Raw genomic sequence first — 15905 nt, 5'->3', positions numbered from 1 at the left:
TTAAGCCGCTTATTTAAACGCCGCCCGTATCGTGACAGTCGCGACTGGGGGATTCCCTCAGGGCGGGCGCTCCTCCGGCCGCCAGGGGGCGCTGCCCGCGGGCCCGGCCCGGCGCCGCCGTTGCCAGGGAGGGGCCGGGGCGGCCTCGGGGAGAGCGGGACCGACAGCGGGACCGACACCACTCGGGATCGGGATCGGCACCGGCACGGCCGCCCCCACCGCCGCCCAGCCCCGCCGGCAACGCGGAGAACCCCAGGAGGAGCCGGTGAGGCCCGCGCTGCGTCCCGCCCGCGGGGGCGGCGGTGCCGGTGAGGGCCGGGCCGGGCCGGGGCCGGTTCGTCCTGCCCGGCCCGGGGGATGCGGGGGCGGCCCCGCGGTGCAGAACCCGCGCTCGGGGCTGCGCTCCCCGCGTGTTGCCTTTGCGGGGGCGGCTGCCGGGGCGGGTTGGTCCGCGGTAGCCGCAGAATGACGAGGTGCTTCCCCCCATCCCTGTAGGGCTTTGCCTTGAACCCCGTTTCCATCCCCTAAACCCACCCCTTCCCTCGGGTGTTTGCTCGATGTCAGCGGCTGGTGCGAGGCAAGAAAAGGCGGTAGCGATTTCCCTGCTGTGAGATGGGTGGAAATTTCCTGGCCTCGGGCAGCCCGGTGTGCTGGTGACGCCGCGTGTGGACGGCAAGGAGAGCGAGCTGTGCTTTGTGTGCAGGTCGAGTTTCCTCTCGTTCTGGCAGGGAACACAGCCTTTTCTTACAAAGTGTGCACACAGCCCTGGTATCTGCAGCAGCGAGGAGGTCAGTTCTCCGCTCTTGATAAAAGAAATAACGGTGTTCTGCTAACAAGGTCACGCTAAGGTTCGAGTTGTGCTGGAGGGAGGTCCTGCGAGGAGGTGCTTTCTGATTAAGTATCGAAATTTGCAGCTCAATAACTTTTTATCCTTACGTGTTTCTCTTGGGGGAAATCCAGGTATCCCACGTCTTGTAATTTTGCAGACAATGCATCTGCCTGCACGTGCACCTGCCCTTCATTCCCAGCCAAAGACTGAGCTGTCTGCAATTCCCATGCCTTGCTGGCGTAGTTAAAGCCCTGTGAACCCACAGGGCAATAAAAGGGAAGGAAACTATGCTGTGAGGAACTTTTCATCTGGAGCAGCATCCACAGCTGGTACCTGGGGGAGGATGAGCACTCCAAATGGATTTGCACAGCACTCAAGGGCGTGTGTTACTCAGAGCATGGAGGGTGGAGCAGTGCAGGACCTGCGGGCTAAAAAAGCTGGAAAAGCAGCCAAAAAGGAGGCTGGTGGCAATGGGGCACTTCCTGCTGAAGGTCCTGTGAGTGTGAGCACCCCTGTAAGTGAGACCTTAAAGCTTCTACCAGAGGAGCTCAAAGCCAATATGAAAATTAAATCGATCACTCCAAGGCCTCCCCGGAAGCCCCGGCTGGAACGTGCTGCATCTCTGGATGAGAAGAGCTGGAGGAGGTGGAGGCGGTTTAGGACGAGCCAGGAGAGCCTGACTGATCCCAACGACACGAGTTCCTCCAACGGTTCCCTGCAGGAAGCATCCCCCAGCCCTCCCAACCGGGGCAGGGCGAGCCCCTGCCATCCCTGCTGCCAGCAGAATTCCTTGCACAGTTCACCAGACGCCTCAGAAGCCAGTCCCATGGGGAAGAGCAGGGGAAGCACCTCTGACCTGGGGAAACGAGCCTCCGAGATCTCCAGTGCCTTTGGGGGGCTGCTGCGGGGGAAAGCGTTCGCGGGAGGCAAACCCCGGCTGTCCCAAATCATGCCAGCTCGCCCCCTGCCCCCCATGGAGCTCAACGTGGCCTCTCACACCCTGAGGACAGCTAATAGGATCGACTCAGATTGTCTGGATTACCGACATTATTCTCAGCACAAGTTTGGGAGGGTGAGCAGCAGCCTGAGCGACACCCGGCTGCACGGCAATGGGATGGTGTACGACAGCTGCTCCACAGACTCCATGAAATCCACCTTCAGCCTGCTCACTCCCATTCGAGCCAAGGATGTTCGGAGCAGGTAAGTCCCCCAGTTTCTCCTGGCAAAAGTTTGGGGGGCTGTTAGCAGGGAGAAGAATCCCCCTGGGCAGGGGCTGCAGTGTCCGACCGCTCAGAAAGCACGGAAGTCGTTCTGTGTTATTTAACCTGCTGTGGAGACTGGAAACAGTTGGAAGATTAAGAGATTGGTACAGATACTCTGTGTTTACTCCTTTTAGCTGATTATTTTCATTCTTGTGTTTGATTTGCTGTCAGTTTTTTTGTGATATTTACATAACCTTTTTTGAAAGTTTAGAAACAGTAACTGTGCATGCCAACAGTTGGGAGAACTGGTTTTTTTAGATCTAAAAGTACATTGGGCTTGAACTGAAGTGTTAAATGGCAGGAAAAATACCCAAATATTTTAGCTTGAAGCTGTCATGCAGGACATACAGTGTTATCACTGTCCCATAAGGTGCTGTGTGTCCTCTGCAGATGTTGTGCTTTTTTGGCTTCTGGGAGGATCAAATCACCTATTGGGAACTGCTCCAGTGACCCCCAGGAGCTCCTCTGCCCCAGCTTTTCCAGGCAAGAATATAGTCATTGATTCAAAGGATGAGAGTCAGCAGTAGAGGGGAAATAACTGAGATAAATTAAAGTGTTACCAATTGGTAAGAAAGCCCTGGGATAGATTGTTACTTGTTTGCCATGAGGGTTTTCTTCCATTTCCCTCCCTGAAGCAGCTGGAGGCGGTGGCTTGCCCAGCACTCCCTGACATTGTGCTGTCATCGTTATTTGCAGAGCTTAAGCAAGATTAAAAATGCTTATTCAATGGGCAGTCCTTGTGCCAACAGCCCTTGACTGTGTAAACAGCGTGTCCTTCTGAGGGGCAGGAGGTGTGGGACGATCTGTCTGTTCCAAATGTGATATTTTGAGACCTCAGGCTCTGTAAATTGTTTATTTGATGAGCTGAATTGGAGGAAGAGTGTGAATTTGAGTCTTTGATTAGGAGCAACTTGGTGCCAGAACACCAGGGATGGTGCAGCTATAAACCAAGGTGCTTCAAGATACTGCAGTATCATGGAATCACAGACTGGTTTGGGGTGGAAGGGACCTTAAAGCCCATCCAGTCCCACCCCCTGCCATGGGCAGGGACACCTTCCACTAGCCCAGGTTGCTCCAAACCCTGTCGAGCCTGGCCTTGGACACTCCCAGGGATGGGGCAGCCACAGCTTCTCTGGGCAACCTGGGCCAGGTTATCAAACCAGTCTCTTCATTCTGTGTCTGAGGTGAGTATTAGTGGGGCTGAAAACTTGGATGGCTTCAGCCTCCTCATCACAGCACCTGGGCAGCATCAGCCTCACCATCATCCTCATGTCCTGGCTTTGAAAGGCTGATTATGACAATGGTTTTGTTTTATTGTAGATGATCCACAAACTCTCTATAAGAGTTGGAACTTTATAAGGAACTTCAGGCAAGCAGAACAATGTATAAATACTAAATGCCTTCTTCTTAAAGATATATTCTCAAGATTCAAGCATTACAAATCATTATTCCATGCCCTTTCCTTGGATACTCTTTTATGGATCTTCTGTTCACAGGAGCTATTTGGAAGGCAGCCTTATGGCAAGTGGTGCCTTACTGGGAGCAGAAGAACTTAGCAGATATTTCCCTGATCGGAATATTGGAATTTTTGTGGCCACCTGGAACATGCAGGGTCAGAAGGTAAGGGCAGAGAAGTCTCCACAGTGGTAAAGTTACCCCAGCTCAACTGATGTTCTTCTATTCATGAATATGTTCCTCATCAAACTGAGTTCATCATCTTTATCAAATTACAAGGTACTTTTCTTGTAAATCTTAGCACAACTAATATTGCTTTTTTTTTTTTTCATTTCTTTTTTAATAGGAACTTCCAGTGAATCTGGATGACTTCTTATTGCCAACAGATCCTGACTATGCCCAGGACATGTATGTCATTGGGGTTCAAGAAGGCTGTCCAGACAGGTAGCAAAAACAATGTAATGAACCATCTTCTTTTATTGTTAAGTAATTACTTTGCTTTGAATTAGCCTGGAAATAGTATCCATCATAATCTTAATATTTTCAGTAATCAACCCATTTAATAAGAGTGAATTCACTGCATGAGCACCAGGGGAAATAGACTTTAGAGCAAAAAGGCACAAAGATCTGTAAATCATAGAGTCATGGAATGGTTTGGCTTGGGAGGGACCTTGAAGTTCATCCAGTTCCACCCCCTGCCATGGGCAGGGACACCTTCCACCAGCCCAGGTTGCTCCAAGCCCTGTCCAACCTGGCCTTGGACATTTCCAGGGATGGGGCAGCCACAGCTTCTCTGGGCATACTGAATTTGGTCCTGTTAGAGCAGCTGATGGCAAAATCCTACTGATTCCTGTGGCACCTCAGCCCAGCTCTGAGGGGCTCTGAGCTGGCTCAGCTGTGCAGCCACTCCTTAGTCGTTCAGTGGAAGTTTTATCAGTACTTACTGTTCATTGATGTTCTGTATCAGAGGGACTGCTCTGTTTCCACAATACTGATTTCCTCTCTGGTTGTTGTCTCCTGTACTGTCTGTGTGATCCAGCTGTTGTTCTTTCCTGCAGAAGAGAGTGGGAGATCCGGCTGCAGGAGACTTTGGGCCCCCACTACGTCCTGCTCTACTCGGCCGCACATGGGGTGCTCTACATGTCGGTCTTCATCCGCAGGGACCTCATCTGGTTCTGCTCAGGTGTGTGGGGAGCTGAAAGCGCTGCTGCCAGCCAGTGTCCTGGCTTTTTCTCCCTCTCCTGACTTCCCTGCTCACTGTCTCTAGAGGTTCTCAGTGAAAGCATCTTGTTTTTCTCCTTCCAGAAGTGGAGTACGCCACGGTGACGACTCGAATCGTGTCTCAGATCAAAACCAAGGGAGCTCTGGGAATCTGCTTCACGTTTTTTGGGACCTCCTTTCTCTTCATCACCTCCCATTTCACATGTGAGATATTTGCAGTCTTGCTAGAAGGGTCCTGTTTGAGGGAGGAGGGGAGGGAACTGTACAGAGGTAAAAAAGTAGGACAGGCTGAAGGCAAAGCTCAGGATTGCTGAGCTGAGAACGATAAGGGGGGAGGATTGTTTGATAACAAACGTACAAAAGAACTGTGTGTGTTAAAACAGAAATGAACTCTACACCATTGTGTTCCCTTTTCCACACTTTCTGTCATTATTTTTCAGTGTGTGAGTTCCCTGGGTCAGTGTCCCATTTTACACCTGGAAAATGTCTGATGCCCTTTGAAGCTCCCTTTATAACCAAAAGTGGTCATTGAATGAAAATGATTCATCCTTGGCAGTAACGGGGTTTGTGTCTTTCAGCTGGGGACAGTAAAGTGAACGAGAGGAAACTGGACTACAATAAAACCATTCAAGCCCTTACACTTCCCAAGAATGTTCCAGACACAAATCCATATCGATCCAGTTCTAGTAAGTGTGAAACCATGACTGTGTGAGAACCCAACAGTCTGTGCACTGTCTTTCAGTCTGCACTAAGAAAGAATGAGAGTTATAATTTGAGAGAGTATAAAAAGAGACCACAGGGCTTTTTGTCTGAGGATAGTTATTACTCACACTATTCTTTTCTTTTCTTTTTGAAATTTTGAGGGGGGATTTGAGAAAAAAATTGAAATGGGAGAGAGAAAATTCAAAAAGGAATTTTTATGATAATATTGGTGTAGTTAATATTACAGATGTGTTTTACTTTCCAAGTGTTTTCTAGAGCAATTAGGAGTTAATTTATTTCAAAACTTAAGAGAAAGAACATTATGTCACTTTGCATATACACAGGTCAGTGTATTGTTTGCCAAATTCCATTATTGTTTCTTAATACTGTGCTGATAATGTCATGCCTAGATAAGTAGGCAAATCTTTTCTCTAGAAAGATGAATGGACTCTTTATCTGCAGTGTAGCATTAGGATTTTGTGTTCACCCTGGTTTTAGGTCCTATCAATAGTTTGGTCTCTTTTCAGCTTTTTCTATGATGTTTAAAATTTCTGTTCTGTTTCTACTGGGTTTTTTATAACCATATTCTGTGATGGTCACAGGCAGAAAACATGCTGAGGCATCATATCTCCTGGTAGTGAAAAGAAGGGATTTTTGCCTGTTCCTTGACCATATCTGGCAGAATATCCTGAACACCTGTGGCCTGAATTTGCAGGTGATGTCACAACTCGGTTTGATGAAGTCTTCTGGTTTGGTGACTTCAACTTCAGACTGAACAAGGACCGTGAGACTGTGGATTCCATCCTGAACCAGAACCCAGACACAGACGTGTCCAAGCTCCTGGTGTATGACCAGCTCACCAGTGAGATGAGCCGGGGTGAGAGGCAGCTGTTTTCCTCCCTCATCCCCATGAACAAAGATATCTACACACAGGACTAATCACAGCCAATTTACTGGAGACCTTTCCTACTTCCTTTTGTCACATTCCCTAAAAAAAAAAGAAGTCAGCAGTTGTCAAATACAGTGGCAGTGTGTCAAGGGACCTTTTGCTGTAGCATTTTATCCATAGCCATTTGCTGCTGTTTCATCTGACTCTCCATAACTTGGGACACCATTCTGTCACAGTGTCCAGGGAATTTAAATTTGAACATTTGAGCATTTGCAAAGCAGCACAAGCTTTCAGTGGAAGGGAAAGTGCATGGACCAGGTGTTCTTTGTTTAATTGGCCACTGACTAAATATACACCAGCTATTTTTCATCTTCACTGTGTAATAACTTGAGCTTTCTCCCTTTCTGGAACCTGACCCCATGTTTTTCTAGTCATGTATGTACATGGCTGTTGTTTCTAGCCAGCATTAGTAGAATCAATGCAGAAATGTGCTGGATTCTCAGGAGGGAGGAATTTGTTCATGCTGTTCTCTTCCCTTACAGGGTCTATTTTCAAAGGATTCCAAGAGGCTGATATCCATTTCCGCCCTTCCTACAAGTTTGACATAGGGAAGGACAGCTATGACACCACTTCCAAACAAAGGACTCCATCCTACACAGTAAGGGATGATTTCAGCACCTCACACCTGCACCAGATGTGCTGAGATTTGTGGCTTAAGGGCAACAGGGCATGTGGGTCTGCTCTGGAAGAAAGAATTGTTGAATCTCTGAGCACAGGGATAGTTTGGCACAGGCTGTTAACCTCATTTTCCCTGCCTTACATCCTGTTTGAGTGGATTCTGGATTCTCTCTTGTGCTCAGAGCTGGGCACAGAGCAGCTCTGGGGATCAGACACACTATCTTTGTGAATGGATCCCTGTCCAAGACACTTAATTTCACTAAGTGGAGTGTGATAAATGAATGGTCTCTTGTGAACCAGTGCTGCTCTCCAGGGTGGGTGGATGTGCCAAGGGAGTTACCAGCACTCTCCCCTCTCTCTCTCCATCTCCAGGACCGGGTCGTGTTCCGCAGTCGGTACAAGGACGACATCCAGGCTGTCAAATATTCCTCTTGTCCTGTGATCAAAACCTCAGACCATCGCCCTGTGTTTGCCTTGTTCCGTGTCAAAGTGAGGCCTGGCAGAGACAAGTAAGTACCTCCTTGTGCTGCTCTGTGTGATTGCACATGGCTCCAGGGATCCTGAGGATATGCTCCTGTTTGGAGTTTGTCTTCTCAGAATTCCTAAAATAGAGTTTATCCCATGTAACTCTCTGCAGTCTGTTTGATTTTTATGCTGGTGGTCAGAGCAGTGAGAGCTTAAACCTTGCACTGACAGCTGAAATCCCTGCTTCCAGGTCCCTTAATCCTCCTGAGGGGGATAAACAGAGCCCATTGGAATTGATTATAAATCTGTGTTTTATCTGAGATGCAGTTCTTTGTTTTCCCTATCAGCATGGGCAGGTCTCCTTTTCTTCTTTCCCTTTTTGGGATCAATGCTATTTTCCCTCCCCAGTGGTGCCTGCATTTCAGCATAGCTGGATGTCAGTGGAGTATTTTGAGATCCTCCAAGTTCCTAATGTCCAGCTGTGGACTGTTGTGCTAGTGGAACTCTTTAGAAAATTGAAATTACATTTCCCTTTTTACAACCAGGACTTTCTCCATGTAAATGTGTTGTGAAAAACCTTAACTTGTTGCTGTGGAAGGACAACTTTTGTTTCTCTCACAGCAGTAGCTGAATGCATTAATAAAGTAAAAATTAGATTTCTGGCCTCTGTTATATGAGCTAGTTGGGAAACATTGGGCAAAGAAGAATACATTTATGGCCTGATCTGTGGCTTGTGTTTCTGTTGTAGCATTCCACTTGCTGCAGGGCAGTTTGACAGAGAACTGTATTTAATGGGAATAAAGAGGAGGATTACCAGGGAACTTCAGAAACGACGGGAGCAAAAGGACCAAAAATCCAGCAGCATATGTAGCATTTCTTGAGCTGAGAGCCCTGCAATGCTTGTGGTAGAGGTGCCCCAAAAGAGGATTTCAGGCCATGGCAAACTCTGCAGGGAATTGTCTGCTTTAAGCACCTCTGGCAGTTGTGAAGAATGTCTTAAACCTCATCCTGGATTCATCTGCATGAGCTAATCCATGTAGCTCAAGTGCTTTTGCCGAAGAAAAAAAGGAGTCAGTTATTTAAGACATCCATCCCAACAGGTAAAATGGATTTATTTTTAACCAGACTATCTTAGGAAGCCACTGGGTGCAGCCTGTTGTTTGTAGGACTCCACACAGGGGCACAGCTGCTGGAACTGGCATCACCTGGGGCAGGGGACCTAAGAAAAGCCTGCAGAAAGGTGAATTTTTTTGTTTGTCTCTCTGGTTTGGTCAGATCTGCTTCCATACAGTGTGGGGTTGGGTTTTGCTCCTTCTCTGTAGCCAAGTGTACAGTATTCTGTAAAAGGAGTATGAGGGACCAGCTGATGACCTTGGGCAGTTCTGTGTATGGATGGTGCTCCTGTGTTGGGCTTTTTGGGTCCTCTACAGCCAGATGTGTGTGAATGTACTCTTGTACATTGAAGTGTAGAAACATTGCCTTTCAATAATCATTCTATAGGCCTTCTGTTACTAAGGGGGTAAATACCCTGCTCTCAGGCCATATACTTGGCTGCTTGAAACAATCCCTCCCTGACCTCACTTGCCCTCTCCAGGGCTCATAAAACACTACCTGCCTTCAGCAGCAGGACACCTGAATTGAAATGAATGGTTTAAGTACTGTACTGTGTGATGCTTCACCAAAGTGATGCCAAGTGAGTGTACCAGGGAGGTTTGCAGAGCCCAGTCAGCTCCATGCAGTCCCATTACCTCCAGTCACAGTCAATTCCTTTTGGTTTTGTTTTTCCAACTCGGTGAACTGTGAATAACTTGCTATTTTTGAAGTAGTGTTGTCTTAAGGCTAAACATACTACAAGGGCCAGTATGGCACTGGTCAAATGTTAAGTACAGCTAATACTTTAAAACTCCTCATGGGCACAGATGGGCTGGATCATTCATCACCTTTAGTACCTAAAACACCAAGCAAACACCTTGGAGGAAGTGCTGCTGACTATGCAACCTGTCCAAGACAGAGCTTCTGTTCTGCGGTACATTTATGGCACTGACCTGTCTGTAGCCATCAGGTACTTGGATTTCCTTTCTTTTTAAAGGAATAAAAATAAATTAATGCAATACCTTAACTGAGAACCAGCTCTTACTGTTGTCAGAACCAGAGTTCTTTGTGTGATGCATGTTTGGGTGACCTAAGCCATTTGTCTTCAGCTGGAAGACCAGGACAGATTTCTCTGGGATTTTTAAAACTGAACAAAGCACATTTCACCTGCCAGTGCAAGAAACACAGCCCTTGGCTGATGAATTTCAGAAGTCTTACTACTTGCTCCAGCTGTTTAGAGGCCTCTTTATTTCCTTACAAACATACACAACAACTGAACAGGATTTCCAGACTGTGGGCTGCACAAGAAGCAATGCAACGTTTTCTTCTGGTTGCACAAGGAAAGGATGGGGTAAAGCAGGTAAATAGCTGCCTCACAGTGCTCTGCTCCCAGTTTGATTGCTCCTCACCATACACAGCTAGCAGTGAAGTGCTGCAATGCAGCTGTTTATAGTTTTAAACCCATGTGTTGGGGGATTATGTAAATCAAATGTTTTATTCCTCGTTTGAGTCTTCATTTCTTCAGTACGTCACGTGTGGCACTTGGCTTTCTGTAACGTGGAGTCAGTCAAGACTGTAATGTTTCTAAATGCTGTAATTTTGTGATATTGGCTCTCAGCTGAGGGACATCTCAGCTGTGAGACAAATTATTGTGTCTTCTTTTTGCAAGGCCTTAAGTTCATCTGAGTGACGCTGAGGAAATGAGGTACAAGTTTTAAGGTGCAGCAGCAGCAACTCCTTTAATAACTGTTTGTAAAGCAACCCTGGAAGAAAAGAACTTTTATTCTTTAGCAGAGTTCACTTCTGGGTGAAAAACCTGAAGAACAGGATTGTTTTCATTCTCAGGTGTCCAAGTAGCGTTATGCACAGTATCTCTGCAGATGAACTCCACAGAAACTTGGTTATGCCATGGGTCTGCTTCCCTCTGAGCTCCAGCAAAATGATGAAGTTAATTCCCAGACATGTGACTCCTGGTGGGTACTACTGACGAAATGAATCCATGATTTGTAACAAAACCTGGGCTGCAGGAAACTTTTTGCCAAACTTGACAGGGATAATAACTATTATTGTCCTAATTCAGTTTGAGCAAGTCTTTGTTCAACCTGGTAACAGCTATAAATATTCTTTGAATTCAGACGTGTAAGCCAAGCTCTTTTAAGGTGCCACCACATCCCTCGGGAAGGAATCCCACGCGAGCTCTTCACAGTCCGGTGCTCCGAAGCAGCTTTGCTCAGTGGCAGCACAGCTCCATGGTTGCACAGCATGGCTGGGAAGATGTGAGGGAGGGAGGGTGGTACAGCAACATTATACTCTGAAAACCACGTTCCAAAAGAAGGGAGTCTGTGAGCCTGGCAGGACGTGCTGCTCTATCGGAAGAGCCGGTACAGCCGCGGCAGCCGCCCGTCCTTGCTGGAAAGCGCTGCCTGGATGTGCTCATAGGAGGGCAGGTCTGTCAGGTCACCCAGGGCAGCCACAGCTGGCTTCTTGTGGAGCATCTTAGTGACCACCCTCTTGATATCAGTAGGTTTCACCTGACCTGCAGGCAAAAAAAAAAAGGCAGAGCCGTGACAACACCGTAAGTAGAATAATACTCAGAAAAACAATCACTGACTCTTTTCTTCCATGCTTCTGGTTTTCCCTTCCTTCTGACTGAAAAAGCCCTGTGCTACCTTGAAAGCAATCAAGAACAGTTTGAAATGTATTTGTGCAGTATTTATGCCCCCAGGCTTTCTCAGGCAATTCAGCTGTGCTGCAAGAATATGCTCTAAGTTGTCCTGCCCCGACTGTACCTACAGTTCACTCAAGGCAAGGCACTGTATACTCACTGATGAGGGCACAGAGCTCATGAGGTAGCTTCCTTGTGTTGGTGGCCAACACCTGCCTTCCCACATCCTCAAAGATCACTGGCCTAGACTCGAGGTTCATCATGAGCATGGACTTGAGCTGCGTCTTCGCTCGCTCGAGTTCTACCTGTGAAGGAGCAGGAAATACAAATAATGTTCCAAAAATTCTGGTGGCTGCTCTCTAACAGAAGATAACATGGAAGAGTTCTAAAGTGTGTTCACGGAATCCCAGGATGGTTTGCTTGGAAAGGACCTTAAGGCTCATCTCTTTCGAGCCCCCTGCCATGGGCAGGGACACTTTTCCCTTGGAGCAACCCCAGGTTGCTCCAAGCCCCATCCAACCTGGCCTTGAACAATTCCAGGGATTATTTCAACTCAGACCACCTGCAAGTTCAAATGTGCTACTGACCTCTCCCACTGCTCCTGCCATGAGGATGAATTCTCTGGTGATGATTTCCACCATCTCCCGAACCTACGGAAAACAGATCATTGAAAGAAGATCAGAACAACACTTGTTGTGTCAACATTACTGTCTGGTACTGAGGGATGTGGTTACTTTTTAAGGACACCTGTCTTTGAATACAGGACTCTGTACCTGTTTGGGATCTGCACTGGCATGGATACACAGGAGACCTGTGTCCTCGTAACTGTGGTGGTAAGAGGTTGCATTGTACATCCAGTGGTGCCTGTGGGTATACAAACAGCATTTTCAAATTTAAAACCCAAAACTTACATATAAAAATTTAACAAACATGGACAGTGAGTGCCCTCCCAGTGCACTTCAGGATTCTCAGCAGTGCCAATGCTTTTACCCTCTCAAAATGCCAACTGACAAACCAGTCCCATGCTTCAAGCAGAATAACCTGGTGATGTTTGCTTTCATTTTTTCCATATGAACCTGCTGGAGGACTGTTTCTGCCACCCCTTAAAAGGCAAACCAACCTGTTGAGCACGTTGAGGTACAGTCGGGTGAACATGCCCTTGCCAGGCCCTCCAGCTGAGAAGGAGCCACCACCTCCCATCATCATGTTTAGCACCGCAAAGGGAATGAAATCGTCCTCCTGAATTGCAACAAGAAATTCAGTCGGATCATGGCAGAGCTCTCAAGGGTCTGGGGTCAGTAAAGGGGAGGGAAAGAAAGAAACATGGCACAAGAAGAGTGGGAAGGTCAGTGCCTGCATCAGACTGTCAGTGGAAAAGCTGCTTGTCTGAGCATGCAGCAGCAAGAGTGACAATGTTTCTGTAATGAGTCACTGTTCTGGGATTCTTGAAGTACAGGGCTTCCAAAACAAGGGACTTTAGGTTAATACTTACTAAAAATGAGCAGCTTTCTAACCCAATCATGATGTGGGTGAGCTCTGGGATGGGAGTAGGGCCCAGACTCACATCTGACATGTCTTTTTCAACCTGTGGGAAGAGCAGACAGGTTATTAAGACTGATTTTCACTGCTGTTGCATCCAGCTTGATACATTCCTAATAATTAACATGTCACCCAATTACCAGCTGTCACAGCTACTTTTGGCTCATACTCATGAACAGTATGTAACTTCAGAAAAGCAAAAACCAAGCTCAACTCCAAATCTGCCCTGCCAACCGACAGCAGAGGGGCACGACACCACCTGCACCCCTTCACCCCTTACCTTGACGATGCCTCCCGTGTACTGAGCCATGGACCTGTCCACGCCCCTGCTCTGCCCAGTGCCCCACACGGGCTCCACTCCCAGCAGGTATTTCCTGGCACACTCCACCAGCTGCTCGTGCTCGATGCCCACCCCAGCCAGCACCATCCTGTCAGGGGTGTAGTAGCTGCGCAGGTACGAGTGCAGCACGGCCCGATCGATTTTGTCCGTGTTCTCCACGGGGCAGAACCTGTTCAGTCCAACTGTGTTGTCTCTGAAGGCTGCCTGAAAGGGAGCAGACACATTCAAGTAACAACTATCACCTCACTCCCCTAAAGCCCTCATCTAAACCTCCCCTTTCTGTTTTGGAATTCAGCCGACCTGGTTGAGACATGTAAAAGAGCAAAAGCTGAGCATTATTTCATTAATCAACAACACACTGTCACCCACATCAACAAAGGTTAAGTTGCAGATAGTTTTTTTTTTAGTTTAGGTTAGAATCTTTCACAAGTGTAGAATGCTGGATTTCAGAGTGGAGGGACAGCAAAATTCTCCCACCACTGAAATCGAATCGAGTAACAAAATAACCTGGTTTTAGAATAACGTAAAATAAACCCTGGAGTTGACAGAAAAATGAGAAGAATGCAGGGGACTGCATGCAAGGTGGAATTTTCAGTGTGTTACCGCATGGATCATCTCAGTGAGCAGAGGCTCTGGGTCAGGCCTCATGTTCAAGTCCTCCAGCTCAAACCGTATGGCCGTGCGGGTCATCTCGATCTCCTCATCTGGAACGGGACAGAGAGCAAGAGATGACAACCCCCAACTGCTGCAAGGGAAGTTCTTGATGAGCACAATGTGGTGGAGAATTCTAAGAGCAAGCCACATGTTGGAGATCTTATTTAGAGGCAGAGAATTGTGTTCCCAGACCTGATAACCTGGGCTGCAGCGCTACGTCGGCCAGCAGGTTGACCACGGTGTCCAGGCCTCTGGCATCAGCAGACACAGCATACATGATGGTGTCCCTGCAACACAGACAGACAGTTCTGCACTGAGAACTCACTTCTGGGATCATTCAGTGCCATTTCAGTATCAGGAAATCACAGGTAAAGCTGCTTCACTCGTTAAATGCTTTTGAAAGGAAACAGAACTGACTTTTATAACCTGTTCAGGTTCAGTTTTGTAGCTTCCCAGCAGCCACCACAAATGGATTTCTGCTGCTTGGAAACAAAAAGTGGCTTTTACTGCCCCACACCAGAAAAAGGAACTCAAAGTGTTTGTCAGTGTTATATAAGAGCAGGAGAAGGAGATCCCACCTCGATGCCTGGCAGTCACAAATGCCCCCGTGCTTCTCCAAGGTGAGGAGAATTTCATCCTTGCTGCCAAACTGAGCTGTGGACTAAGAAAAAAAATACCAGTGTTATTAATTATTAAAGCAATAACTTTTTATAACCCTTCAGTGTAGCCCAGAACAAGCATCTTCTACATTCTTTTAGTCAAGTGGTTTCATCAATACTCACTGACCTTGGAGATAAAAGCACAACAGGCTTTCAAAATGTAATAATGGGCACAATAATTAAGTGGGAATTAAGAGGGATGATTAAAGGGATAGAGTACCTCTCCTATAAGGAAAGGCTGAGAGAGATGGGATTGTTCAGCCTGGAGAAGAGATTTGGGTGACCTAATTTTGGCCTTTCAGTACCTGATGGAAGCCTACAAGAAAAATGGAGAGAGACTTGTGACGAGTCTGGAATGACAGGACAAGGGAGAATGGCTTCAAACTGAAAGAAGGCAGGATTAGATGGGACATTGGGAAGGAATTTGTTCCCTGTGAGGGTGGTGAGGCACAGGTTGCCCAGAGAAGCTGTGGCTGTCCCAGCCCTGAAAGTGTCCAAGGCTGGACAGGGCTTGGAGCAACCTGGGATAGTGGAAGGTGTCTCTGCCCAAGACAGGGAGTGGAACTGGATGGTCTTTAAGGTCCTGTCCAACCCAAACCATTCTGTGGTTCTATCATTCTGGGAATACTGTCAACATTATTTAAACAGTTCAAGTGCACAGAGCCCTGCCCTTGGTTGCTGCCCCTCCCTTCCCAGTGCAGATTTCGGGTGCTCAGGACCCCGTGCTGGGCAGGGCAGTACTCACAGAGAAGGCCAGCTTTTCCAAGAAGTGGGAGATACCACTGAGGTATTTTGCTTCGTGTCTTGATCCCGAATTCACAAGAACTGGCGTTAAGAAGAGAATAAATCAGTGTAATTTTTACACCTCCGGTCCTTACACAGACACCCGGCTCCGGGGGAGCCATGGTCTCACCACCCCTGGCCCCTCCGGGTACTCACTGCCCACGGTGCAGAACTGCCCGAACTTGTTCTGGGAGGCGACGCGCAGCCCGTTCTCCAGCACCGTCACCCTCGTCTCGAAGCGCTCCCGGCCCTCGGCGGCCGCGAACACGGCCTTGGGCACGCCGGGCAGCGGGCACGTCAGCGACACGCTAGGGTAGGCTCCGCCGCCGCTGTAGCTCCGCCCGGCCGCCAGCCCGCACCTGGGGACACCGGGGACATCGTCGGGATGTGCGGGGGCACCGCGCCGGCAGCGCCTCCCCCAAGGCCGACACCCAGCGCTGCCCGCCTTCCCCCGCGGTGCTGGGCGCTGTCCCCTCCCCGGACGGTCCCCCCGCGTTCCCCAGCGCCGTTCCCCGCCCAGCCCGGTGCCCCCAGGGCCGCGCTCACCGCCGAGCCGCCCCGCGGGCTCCGCGCCGCAGCCACGCCATGGCCGCCGCCATCTTGCCGCCACCCGGGACCGCCGGGTCACGTGGGCGGGGCCGCGAGGGGAAGGGGGCGGGGCCGACCCTGACG

General features: G+C 48.5%; 2 protein-coding genes across 2 annotated transcripts; one reads left to right on the top strand and one right to left on the bottom strand.

The window, feature by feature from the left end:
• Positions 1-130: 130 nt before the first annotated feature.
• On the top strand, positions 131-9620 carry INPP5E (inositol polyphosphate-5-phosphatase E). Its single transcript, XM_027650256.1, has 11 exons — positions 131-265; positions 961-2029; positions 3588-3711; positions 3893-3990; positions 4605-4729; positions 4852-4971; positions 5346-5453; positions 6185-6346; positions 6901-7016; positions 7409-7545; positions 8250-9620. Exons 2-11 carry the CDS (start codon positions 1173-1175, stop codon positions 8380-8382), a joined length of 1980 nt encoding a protein of 659 aa, XP_027506057.1. The 5' UTR covers positions 131-265; positions 961-1172; the 3' UTR covers positions 8383-9620.
• Positions 9621-9811: 191 nt separating this feature from the next.
• Positions 9812-15832, bottom strand: PMPCA (peptidase, mitochondrial processing alpha subunit). Its single transcript, XM_027650264.1, has 13 exons — positions 15780-15832; positions 15390-15592; positions 15196-15275; positions 14370-14452; positions 13984-14078; positions 13741-13841; positions 13078-13341; positions 12751-12843; positions 12379-12497; positions 12032-12122; positions 11846-11908; positions 11419-11563; positions 9812-11129 (listed from the first exon to the last, which is right to left on the bottom strand). The coding sequence occupies exons 1-13, from the start codon at positions 15830-15832 to the stop codon at positions 10960-10962; spliced, it is 1560 nt and encodes a 519-aa protein (XP_027506065.1). The 3' UTR covers positions 9812-10959.
• Between the last annotated feature and the right edge of the window lie 73 nt (positions 15833-15905).

Source organism: Corapipo altera, unplaced genomic scaffold (genome assembly GCF_003945725.1).
Source record: "Corapipo altera isolate COAL_440 unplaced genomic scaffold, ASM394572v1 268, whole genome shotgun sequence".
Taxonomy (NCBI): Eukaryota; Metazoa; Chordata; class Aves; order Passeriformes; family Pipridae; genus Corapipo; species Corapipo altera.
Note: the sequence above shows the minus strand (reverse complement) of the source record. Positions and strands in the feature narration are given on the sequence as shown.

What these genes read in the sequence shown, in the direction of transcription:
- INPP5E (XM_027650256.1), top strand. Translation starts at nt 1,173, where the DNA reads ATGAGCACTCCAAATGGATTTGCACAGCACTCAAGGGCGTGTGTTACT. An exon ending in CATCACCTCCCATTTCACAT is followed by an intron (nt 4,972 to 5,345) that starts GTGAGATATTTG and finishes TGTGTCTTTCAG; the next exon opens with CTGGGGACAGTAAAGTGAAC. An exon ending in TCCATATCGATCCAGTTCTA is followed by an intron (nt 5,454 to 6,184) that starts GTAAGTGTGAAA and finishes CTGAATTTGCAG; the next exon opens with GTGATGTCACAACTCGGTTT.
- PMPCA (XM_027650264.1), bottom strand. Translation starts at nt 15,832, where the DNA reads ATGGCGGCGGCCATGGCGTGGCTGCGGCGCGGAGCCCGCGGGGCGGCT. An exon ending in GCAGTTCTGCACCGTGGGCA is followed by an intron (nt 15,276 to 15,389) that starts GTGAGTACCCGG and finishes TCTTAACGCCAG; the next exon opens with TTCTTGTGAATTCGGGATCA. An exon ending in ACACGGGAGGCATCGTCAAG is followed by an intron (nt 12,844 to 13,077) that starts GTAAGGGGTGAA and finishes CTCTTCCCACAG; the next exon opens with GTTGAAAAAGACATGTCAGA.